At 38.1% G+C, this 12,567-nt stretch overlaps 1 protein-coding gene across 2 annotated transcripts in view; it reads left to right on the forward strand.

Annotated features, from left to right (window-relative positions):
* Positions 1-12,567, forward strand: part of LOC124154728 (dedicator of cytokinesis protein 2-like) — a 156,316-nt gene that overhangs the window by 87,232 nt on the left and 56,517 nt on the right. For both annotated transcript variants that reach the window (XM_046528622.1, XM_046528624.1), the window contains exons 19-20: positions 6,326-6,519; positions 11,336-11,568. In XM_046528622.1, the coding sequence (XP_046384578.1) occupies positions 6,326-6,519; positions 11,336-11,568 (427 nt within the window). The remainder of the gene's footprint in view (positions 1-6,325; positions 6,520-11,335; positions 11,569-12,567) is intronic.

Raw genomic sequence — 12,567 nt, forward strand, 5'->3', positions numbered from 1 at the left:
TGGCCTAACATCCAGGAAAAAAGCATGCTCTCTCAGGGGTTGGTAATGCATTGCAGGCAGTTGACAAATTTTAAAACATTCTTGTGTCACCCAGACCCTTTTGTTGCTCATACAAATAACGGACAAATGCTACTTTGAATACCATTCATTGCATGGGTGTATTGTTATTATTACTAAGTTTGGGCATTTTACCTTTACACTTTTTTAGATCAATGGAATGCACTCTGTTTGATTCTCGTAGATTATGATTCAAGGAGTCACCTGTCCCCTGTTCAATTTGAGTCACTAGCATGTGAAACTCAAATGATCGTGAGACTTTCATGATCATTGTATGATTAGAAATTTGTGGTTGAAAAAGATTCTAACTTTCTTCACATAAGCAGTCTTAATGCTCCATTACAACCTAGGTATCAAAAAGTTATCTTTTTGAATTCTAGGAGACATTTGAAATGCAATTCATTTGTTGAAATTTTTATCATGACTTTTATTATTATTATCACCATTAAATTGTTACAAGTAGTCCATTGACCTGGTATTAACATGAACGTGCGATGCAAAACAATTGGAAACATCATAAGAAACCATTGGACTTACTTCTTCAACTGCTTTTTAAAAGTATGAAAATTTTCCGGGAACGGCTCAAATAGTTTTTCAGGTAGGTCGTTCCAATCCCTTATGGTCCTATTCAAGAAGAAGAACTGCTTTGCATTTGTCCTTTGTGATCAGCACTTTATCTTGAACTGGTGATAACTTTTTCCAACAAAGCAGGGTTTTGTAATGTCCTTTCCAAACTCATACTATTCTTTTTCCCCACTCATTATGTTAATCATGGCACATAGCCTGCTCCTTTTCCTCCTCTCCTGTAAACTCTCCTACCTCAGAACTCTGAGCATTTCTGAAATGCTCTCCGTTTTCTTGTGCTTTCCCAACACACACCTAGAAGCTTTTCTCTGCACCTTCTTCTATTTCTTCACTTCTCCTTTATAATGTGGGTCCCAAACAAGAGATGCATACTATAATGTTGGTCGTACTAGAGTTGTGTAGGCCATTTCTTTAGTGGCCCTGGTGTTTCCTCTGAGGTTTCTCATCACCCAGTGTATTATTTTAAACGATTTTTTGATCGTGTGTTTGACGTTTAAACCCCGTTTCAATCCTAAAATTTTAGGCTAATGGACTCCTAAATATTTAAAGCTATTTGATTTTGGAATTAAACGACCCTAGAATTCATAATTTCTATTTCGGCATTTTTTTCTGTTCCTTAAGTTAACATAATTGCATTTATTTTAATTTATTTTCATCCCATTTATCGATACTAAAGATGGGTGGGTTCTGGTTCTCGGTTTTCAGTACCACTGGTTCTTGGTTATGGAACTGGTATGGTGAACCGATCGCATAAAGTCGGTTCTTGGAACCAGCTCGGTGCGGTGGTGAAGAGTTGAATTTGGTGCCCTAAGCCGAGATGGTTTGCAGCATATTCAAAGCCAAAAAGTGAAAAAAAGATTAAAAAATGCATATATTACTTTCCGATTGCATGGCATCCACGATTTTTTCTTTTGAGAGTTGATTGCTAACACGCGCATTTAAGGATTCATCGGTTTGTCATTCTCACCAACATTATAACATTTCTGTAGCCGCGGCCGCTTTCAAACGAGCTGACTTTTTGCCTCCCACCATCCACGGCATGGCACCGTTCTTTCAACCCACCATAGGTCACCATGTCAACGAGTCGATTCGCACTGTTGACGGCACGGCGCCCATTTCAATCTAGCCCGGCGATGCGACGTCTCCTGTGTGAAATATATTCAATGGGTGCATCCAGGGGGACCTCCCTTGCTACATTGAGGCCGATTTCAGACGATACGACTTTTCCTCGGCTGCCGTTCACGTGAAATTCGGGCGACTTTCAGACAAGACAGCTCTTTGCAATGCCGTGTGCTGTGCCATGAACAGCGGCCGGCAGAAAATCGTTTCATCTTGGTGATCTTAATATTGAATTATGTACACCTATAGTAATTCTTTGAGAAACAAACAAGATGCGTTCTGAGAGATTGTTCGTAAGTTGATAAACCTGCGCAAGGCGTCGAAAAGTGTGGTTATCCTGCAGAATGCAACACTGCATTACACTTTTTTTTTTTTTTTTCGTTAACTCAAGGCCGCCCAATTTATCCATGGTGCCGCTGTACCGACGTGTTGAGCAGTTTATTGTTGAGGTTATGAGAATTGAGACAGTGAAGCATGCAAATAAGTTGTCAATTAAAGCAACAATTCAAGGTGCATCACAGAATACGGAATATACGTATTTTGATCCGACACACAAGTTACTACAAATTAACAGATGATGTCGCCAGAAGTTGGGGAAGTTTCACTATTGATCCAGCTGCTATACTAACTATTTATGCAGCTTGTAAACTGTGCTCCTAGCATATTTTGTGCAGCCCTTCAAAATCAACATCGACCACTACTGCGTTATTATTTAACGCCTGTTCAGCACTGCAGGCCATATATCTGGCAAAAAAAGAATAGATAGGGAAAAAATGTTGAATTTTTAAATTAATATCTGGAGAAAGACCCAGTGGGTGCTTGATGTAATGTGACATTTTGGTCGATCATGCGTTCTTTAACAACAAGTTATTTAAAACTTTTACTTGGCAAATAAATTTATGAAGATGATCTTAAGTTTTTTTTTACAGAGCTTTCCTGCTAATTTACATCTTTAGTGGAGTTCATCTTTGGAACTGATTATCGAGAACTGGACCGGTACCGAGAACCGAAAAAATTTAGGAACCGACCCTTCCTTACTCGATACCCAATTCATTCATTTGTTTAAATCATCCTGAAAAGCTTCCTGATAAGTTTGATTTTCTATAAATAATACAGTCATCCGCAAAAAGCCTTACATTTGAATTTATTATTTCCAGGCGGTCATTTAGGTATACTAAAAACAATAAAGGTCGTAAGACGCTTCCTTGAGGAACACTGGGCGTTACCTTCGCTCTCTCTGAGCATTCATCCCCTACCTTACATCCTGCCCTTGAGGAATTCATGGATCCACAAGATGACTCGTCCAGCTATTTCCATTGGCAACTGCCTCATCTTAAGCATTATCCATTCGTGGTCAACTTTATCAAATGCCTTTGAAAGATCAATTATTACTGCGTCTTATTCTTTTCTCATTTTTCTAATGTTGCTGAAAATTTCTGAGCTCAAAGTTTTAATCAGTCTCGAAATAACCAAACCGTTGTCTTCATGTTGTCCTCTCATTTGGGTTGCATTATTAATGTTGTCTGTTCTGGTTTCCATCCTTGAAAAAACAATGGCGTACCAATTATTTAGGGCATTGGCCTTCTCTTTGTCATCTGTAATTATGGTTCCTGCTCTGTTTTTTAAAACTTCTATTGTTCCCTTATTATCTCTCCTCTTCCTCATGTATTTAAAAAACAGGTTGCCATTATCTTTAGAAATTGTGTTTTGCAAAAACTTTTCCTTGACTATTTTCTTTTCCATATTTAATGTGTGCATCAGCATTTTGTACTTCTTTAGTGAATTGGAGCTTTCGTTCCGTTTCCAGTGACTAATCCTAACTTTTCTCTTCATGATCTGATAGTTATGTCGTAATATTCGGGATCAGTACTTTCTTTAATGGCTATTTTTTGAACAAAGAGGTTTAATTCTTCTTCCCTTATCTTCTTAAAATCGCACCCAGATGTCGTCTACGTTTTGACCACTGCTCACCCACTCAGGGTACCTATTCCTCAAAAAAGACTGGAATCCAATACTGTCCCCATGACTATATTGCCATATTGTCCTTTTCATTTGCACCCCCTCACCCTGGTCTTCTTCCCATTTGATATATGCACTCACGGCTAAATGGGCACTAATTCCTGGAAAGACATCGACTTTCCTCACCCTATTGTCTGGCCTTAACAGCATGACGTCAAGGGGGTTCTCTCCACGAGTGGATTTATTTACGGCCTGTACAAAACCCTCCTCATTCACGAGACAGTTCCTGCTACTTCCTGTGTCCGACCACCCCACTACTGCGACCTCTTCACCAGACCACCGAATACCGGCAAGGTTTAAGTCTCTTTCTATGAGACTGTGTCCCTCAATGTTTTCCGAACAAGCATCTGCTAAAATGTCTACCGCTCCTATTCCTTCGTTAGGGCTTCTGTAACGCTGACATTACCTTTAAAAATTTCCCTTCTTTCTTATTTTTTACCCAGACACACATCATCTCGCAATTTTTTCTAACCCACTCCAGAGAACTTATCATTTTTTTTATGATCACAAATAAATATGCCTCCTCCTCGTCCATCCCTATCCCTCCTGTAAATGATAAAATTTGGTGGAAAATTCTCGTTTGTGGTAATGAGATCACCTAGCCAGTACTCCGTGCCGATCACAATGTCAGGACTACATGCATCAATCAGCATCTCAAATTCCCAAACTTTATTTATAATGCTACGAAAGTTAACCAGCAAAACTTTTAAAGCCTTACCTTTTATTTCACCACCTTCCGTGATTCACTTCCTTCACATATGTCAAGCTCTTGAAGGTCCACCTCCTTCACATGTTTCCCTGATCACAGAGCTTGAAAGCAATATTTTTAAACAAGTTTGCCATAATGTGCAATCCTTTCCTGTTTAAATGCACTCCATCACGGCCAAAATGCCTGTCGCCTATACAGCAATTAGGGTCAACAAAAGTCGTCTCTTTTTGAGAGCAGGGAGAGAGAGAGAGAGATTTTTATATACAGTAGATTCCGTTTAATGGGTCCACCGGTTACTTGGGGCAGCCGCTTAATTGGGGCAGATCGTGAAAAACAGAACCCAATAGAGGAATATCCCACATTATTCTCCGCTTATTTGGGACAGCATGCCGCTTTATTGGGCCATGAGTCGGCGACATAGACTCTATACTCACGACGCAATTAAATTTTTTTGTTTTCAGAATACTATTGTTTTATATTTTCCTCCTTTGATTTACGCTTATTTTTCACAAATGTTCCTTATTTTACCCTATTTTGAAAGCTCTTTTTGTTATATTATCCGCAAGAGGATAGGACTTTTCTTTAATAGGACTCAGTAAAAGACATTCATTCAGCATCGCCCAAGGCTGTGAAATACATTTTAACTAAATTGTTATAATTCTTAAAAATCATAATAAATTAACTAAACTCGCTCATTTATTAATCAAATTAATAGTTTATAAAACTTATGTTGCATTAGAAACAATCTTTAGTCTTTTTTCTATGATTTCAACGTTTGTTTATGCCCATATACAGGATAGTTCGGCTAATAGGGTGGTTTCCTATTATTTTTTTATTGCCTATATCGGAAGATTATTACTCCTGGAGTACGTATTTCACGCTTTTAGATTTTTAAATGACGATATCTATTTTTCGCGATTAAATGAAAAGTGAAAATTTTCAAGCGCGCGAAAACGCGACGGGTAAGGAAATCTCTCCGTGTGATGTATTTCTGGTTCCCCCTCCCGCCTTGTGAGGTGACCTTGACCGAGGCTCTGAGCGCTGATAGGACGCAGGATGCTAGAGGGTAGCTGAGTACCTTGCGGTCTGGTAGCGCTTGGCTTAAAAAGGGTTTATTAATACCTTATCAAGCAAAGAAAACTTTCCGACCTTAGCCAGTTTTAATAGGTGATTATTAAGACATGTTTCCCTGAGCTCTGCGCCTCATGCATGCATTGGTAATCTCAGACGATGTATAACTCCTATCTTCTCCTATAGAAACTAGGTCCCTGTGACGTCACGTGGAGAGGCATCGCATGGGCGCCAATCTGGCCCTTTTCAAATGAGGATAAAAATGGACCATTGCCATTCGTCTAAACCGGTATTTCTAAAACAAAATAATTTGTATATTATGAATACAGTAATTGTGGGTAACAAATCGCAATCAATGCCTTTCGGTTTCTTTGATGAAGGAAACTACCCTATTGGGGCAGCCGCTTAATTGGGGCAAAGTGCACAAGTCCTGATATGTCCCAATTAACCGGAATCTACTGTAGTATGAAAAAAAATGTTGCAAAATTATTCAAATGTCTGTATTCACACTGTGGCAGTTGTGCTGGAACACTTGACTCATTGGACTGACGTTTCTTTAAGTCATCCTTATTGAGGTCACTTCAATTCTGTGGATGTGAAACATGATCCTTGCCTGGAAAATATTACTGATGGAAGACTCGAAGAGTCCGGGTTGATGGTTTTGATGATGGGTTAAAGTTTTACAAAAACAAGTATTAATAATAGGTGTATCCGCGGCAACTGCTACGGGGTTAAGCTCATTCTTTGCATTTTTCATCTTTTCAGGGTCCACTAGTAGCTTTGATGATTGAAATTCTGAGACAAATTTCCAGTGATACCTTTCTATGCTACCAAAATCATTTCTCAACTGATGAGGAATTACTGTTCTTTCTCATGGCATTAATAATCTTCTTCAAAGAGATTGTCTCGAGACCATTTTTTCCAAGTGACTGGCATGAAATGATTATGCTTCAAAACAGGTAATCCATTCTACTTGAATGGATAAAAAATTTGAATTGCTTAGATAAGGGGCTGTATCATTTGTTTTTGTGCTATTTTGTAAATGTGTGGCACAAATATGTGAGTATTGTATGAAGTTGTCATCATTTAGATAAAAATATGTTTTAAAAGGGTTAAAGGCTGTAAATTGGATTGCTTAGTGAGGTGGGCACAGCGTAATTATAAAATCACACATCCGTTCAATCAATGTTTTTTGAGCCCTGAGTTAACATTTTTCACTGGGAAAAGAATTTTATCTTAAAATGTAGAAAAACATTGAATGTGGAATGGGGTCACTCTCGCAGTGAGACTCAAAATCGCTATTCATTTCAACAACTCCTTTGATGGACGGAAAAGGCAAATTATGCACAATTGAAAATTTGCCTCATTCAGCCTTTCTCTCACAAAAGTAAAGTTAGAAAACTAATGTTGCTACCCACTTTTTATGATTTTCTGGCATCATCAAGTTCTGGTACATTATCTGTTCAAGGAAAAACTGCTTAGCTGGGCAAGGTACTGTTCACAAGAGTTGCAGACCACGAGAGGCCCTTGCACAAGACCAAGGATAAGCTCAGAATTGGGTATCTGTTGCTTAGGAGTTTGTGACATCATTAGCTTATCTATGAAAGGGTTAAGGCCATTGACGTTCACCAATTTCCTCTTATTATTGATTGTGATAGAATTTGGAAAATGATAACACCTGTATTTGCTTGTGTTGTGATACATTACACTGGAACCCCGATCTATCGTTCCAGCATGGATCGTTTTCCCACGTTCATTGATCGGTGTTCCTGGTCCCGAATGAATTTTACTAAAATGAGACGAAATGATTACAATGTGTTATTTATGGCTGATAACATCAGGCAAATACAGTCAGATCTGGATATAACGTCTTCGCATTCAACGTTTTTCCGCATTTATCATTTATTTTTTAGGGTCCCGATTCATTCCCTATTAGGACAATATAATAATTTTCCGCATCTATGGTCGTAAACATTTTTCCCGCACAAGATTTATTTGCCAGATTTAATGTTTTTTAATGACAGTTCATGCAAATGATTATCCAAATCTTCGAATTACTGCTCATCAACAAGAAAAGTCTCATGGAAGTTTACCTTGAGTCGATAGAATCTACCGGGGAACGCTTCTTTAACTGCTTTCTTCCGCGAATGCAGCGCTGGGACCTTCAACTAGCAAGCTGGGTGATTTGTCTTCTCGTAGTGTTTCTCTCCCCTTCTGATCCAAACACCAGGCACTTTTTGTATCAGATCCGATCTAATGGAGCTAAGTCATCCCTTAATAACCTCGAACTACCTTATCCTACACTTCTTGAACTTGACTTCGATGATATGTGACGACTGAAGACACGAGTTATCCTCTGAGGGCCATTACAATGATGGTTTCCTCATAATGTTTTCAATTGATGCCCCTTTCAACTGTACTCTCTATGGGCAGTCCATTGTTAGCCCAATATTTTTCCGTTCGGCTACTTTCTATTTTCAAAAGAGGAGGCCCAATATCATTTGCGCAGTTCACTAGAAAATTCTTTCTGTAATCCATTCCAAGGTCAGTTTCTACGGAGGAACAGCGAAAGAATCAAGGAAATGTTTCCCTTGTCATGATCGTGAGTCAGAGCATTCTTTCCCTACGGAAAAACATTATTTTACATTGTAATTTAAATATCCCGGAGTCCATTTAGCAACATGCGGCTGGTTGATATCGCTGTCGATTCAAAGATATTTATCTGGTGCTATTTTATGTTAAAAGAGAATGACAATCAGAGTTTTTACATACTATCACAATCCATGACTCTCAATGAATCGCTCACGCTGGAAAAAAAATCAAGGCATAATCATGGTAAAATAGATGAGTGAGTAAAAATACGAAAATCCAGTAGGAATCCCTTGGTGGTTGACTTCGACATCATTACTCTGACGAAATTGCCAAACTCCAGAAGCACTGACAATTTTTCAGATGTAATCCAGTTCTGTTGACGATTAAACCTCTTCATTTAACAGAGTTTAGCTTATCGTTACTCAAGGTCCAACCAAATTTTACTAAAAGCTGTCGAGAAACAAGGTGAGTCGGAGTCGAGGTGATCAGCCCGCCGCGTAAGCAACTTCTCCTGGCTCCATTCGACCTGCAGGAGGCTGGGATATATGACAACAAATCTGGTGTTATCATCGAGTTGAATCACCATGGACTTGTATGCATACTAGAAATAACATGCTCCTTTTTTGGATGACCTCGAAATCCAAAATGTGCACACAGGAGGCTTTTTAAAGGCTCATAAGTCCCTCATTTCACCAAAGCAACAGAAAAAGTTAAGTAGGCAAAAAATAAAACTAATAAAAATGGAATCTGACTTCATTAAACCCACACGGAAAACACTCGCTAGTTTGAATTCAACCCACCCTGGAAAGTACGGAACCACTTGTACGAGGTGAAGTTCGGAACTGATGCTATTGCGTACAGCATATGCAGAGCATACTGCAGAGGGTTAAGCATGACCATATGACAGTGCCATGAAATTTTTGTCCTAAAGAGAGGCAACTTACCCACTCATTTCTAAGTAGCGATGGATGACGTAGCAGATGAATTCGGATTGCTAGTAGGAGAAACAATATCCTGAGAAGATATCCCTTTGCCAGTAACTCTGACAGGTGAAACTTATAGTATAACTAGTAAATTTTAACCGAATGTCCTGTTTTCAGAAATTAATGCTGCATCAACTGCCGAGATGCTCAGCTGAGAGGATATCAAGTTTTGCCAGAAATCAGCATGGTATTTTTCCAAATATTTCCTTGCTTAAAATGCTTGAATAACATTAGAAATACATCGTGTTTGGTCTCATTCTTTTTTAAATTAGATGCATGAGATATTTCAATCTAATAAAAGTATAATACCTATTGCCAAAATTAATTGTTAGATACCTTATGTGCTTTATGAGGTGATTCATGCAGCAGTTGACCTCCAGAAACTGGGAACTTTGAAGCAGGCAGGCTGAAATACAGTGGAATCCCGATCTATCATTCCTGCATTGATTGTTTTCCCGGATTCATCATTCCTATTTCCTGGTCCCAAATAAAGTTCCATTAAGACAATGTAATTTTTTCCCGCATCTATCGTTCCCCAAAGTATCGTTTTCCTGCATTGATCATTTGAAGATCGTGGTCCTGACGTATAATTTTCCCACATCCATCGTTTGACGAAAATGAGACGAAGTGTTTACAATGTGTAATTTGTGGCTAATGACGACAGACACATAGTTTGAATCTATGTACTTAAGTTGAAACTATGTACTTAAGTTGACAAATTTTTCGCCGCAGTTCATATAACCGATTTCCATTTGCTCCTGGGGACCGGGCCCAATGATTGTAATTTCAAAACATTTTGTAATATCAAAACTCCGTATTATCGAATAGCACCATGTATTTACCACAGACTTATGTCTGGGGCCACTACTTCACTTCTTATTATGGAAGATTTCATAATATCCTGCTTTCTGTTGAGAGTTTACTGTAATGCTTTTCTTATGATGTACCTTATGATATAGAGTGTGATATTTACTTTGGAATTTTTTTGACCAATTTGCTATTAACGTAGGATAAATTCTTGAAACTCAAAACACTTTATTTTTTAGTGTGATATTTTTTGCTATCTCAAAATTTTGATTCTTCAAAAGAATTCCAAGGAATTAACAATTTTACTAAGTCGATTTATTTGATTGGTCAATTTTAGACTTGAAACTTGGGGGTATCTGTGGAATCTGCAGGAAACACTTACTTGGGAACTGTACCATTATGGTTCACCCTGATATTTCCCATGACCCTCTTGGTTTATTCAGAATTTAATTCTTATTAGGAAGTACTCACTCCCTAAGTCTTTAAGTTTCTCTCTGTACCTCACTCTGTAGCCAACAGAATTCTTGTTTTTTAACTTTATTTACATTTTCTGCATGTTTGCAAGAGAAATAACATAATTTGAGGAATTTTATTAATCAAGCAATAGTTAACGAAACTAAAATCTGTGTAAAAAATGAGGTTTCAGTATTTATATTTTGCTCTTTTGGAACTTCACCCCTAATTAGAATGGAACTCAATGTTTGGACTGTTTACACGTTTTCAGGAACACATTGCGTGCGATAGTCAGGGACCGCCTGTACTTCAATTTTCTCTTCCATGTGTACCAAATCTTTACATTTATGAAGGGGAAGGCAAATTAGATAAAGTGTTGTAATTCCTGAGTGTGGTTTGTGCCCATTAGTGTCGGTATTGCGTACTTTTTATTTTTTCTTGCATTTTTGATTTCTACTTCTTAAAAATGCTTTGAGGTGAAGTCTAGGGTGGTATCCTAAAAATTTCAGCCCGATTCTTTAACATTTAGAGGTCACTCAAGGAGCATAAATGCAATAATATCAATTTTCCCAATTTTTGGAAATAGCATCATTGTCAGGGGTAACGCCCAATTTTACAGCCCTTTTGGGCCACAATTCGCTCCATTTAACGTCCGCTCAACAGTTTTCCAGGAATACAATACTTTTCCGCCAGTTACAGCCATGCATCACACCCCTGACGGTGAGCTGGTCGCTGGTAGGCTGCATTCACGGTCAACTGATAGGTACTGCACCCCTCATTGCCTTACGCTTCCCTCGTGCCTTCCCTAGCAAGAGTCGATGGAACCATTAAGATTGATGTTTAGATACAACTATGACACCTCTTACATGCATTTATACAGTACACATTTTCAATGGTGTTGCATATATTCCTTATTCATAAATTTTTGCATTTATTTCAGTGCCATTCTGAAGACATTGAAGTGTATTTCTTGCACGATCAAAGATAAATTCTTGGAGCCTATCCATAAGCAGATATGGATTAATTATTTCTCTTTAGGGGTGACATTTATCACTCAGCCTTTTCTGCAACTGGAGACTTTCTCTGAAAAGAAATCCTCACATATGTTAACGTGTTACCAGGACATGAGATTGGAGATGGCCTGCTTAATGAAAGACATGTGGTTTGCCTTGGGTAAATATTTATACTGAAAAGTTATTATTGCATTACTCATTTATGTAAAGCCTGTTATTTTAACATCATTTTCATGAGTTCTCTGTATACTTGTGTCCTGAGTTCCTGTGAAATTTTTCATTTCAGTCTCTGTAATTATGTGCCTTTTTTGTTATGACTGGCAGTATCCCATGGGCTTGTTTACCAGTTTTCTTTCTCTGTTGATTTTGGTAGAGATTGGAAACTGAAGAAATATGTATTTTTCTGTTGTTCAATCTGTTGCTAGATAATTTCATATCTGCTGATGAGGGAATTCCTGTCTTTCCTGTCACAGATGAAAATATTATTGTGCATTAGAAATGTATACCTTATAAAGAGCAAAAACCTACATACCACAAAATGTTTGCATAATCCCTAGAAGTTTGTTATAGAAAGATTTGGCTTAAAGGTTGTTAATTAAACCTTACTAGAATTATTCTTTTTTTAAAAGAAACTGTTTTATTCACATGACCGGTTAAAATACATTTTTTATTTTGAGATAATATCCACCTGGCAATAATACAAAATGTATCAAAACCAGTCATGTGAATAATATTGTATGTGGAAAATTGCTAGTAACATTTAATTGATAATGTGTAAGGCCTGTTTCACATGGACGTGGATGGTCCACGTTGCACACTATGCACGTGGGGTGCAGAGAGCAGTGGCCGTTGTTCACGTAGGCACGGACGAAATCTGTCCGCATCCGGCACAATGTCAGCTTTGTAGCTTGCCAAGGTAGAAGAACGTCATACTTCCAAGTGCAATTCAAGCTATTGCTGTAGACCAGGTTAGAAAAAATGGAAGAGTGTGCCCATCAAAGGAGGTTTTGGGTGCACCCTATTGTGGCACGAAGAACATTGAAAGCCACTTTATTGACCATATTCACTGAACTATGCGCTGATGAATATAATTTTTTCTCTTATTTTCCCAGTGTCAATTAGACTATCCATGGTGAAAAGATGCACTTGCACTGTTATC

Source organism: Ischnura elegans, chromosome 2, assembly GCF_921293095.1.
Source record: "Ischnura elegans chromosome 2, ioIscEleg1.1, whole genome shotgun sequence".
Taxonomy (NCBI): Eukaryota; Metazoa; Arthropoda; class Insecta; order Odonata; family Coenagrionidae; genus Ischnura; species Ischnura elegans.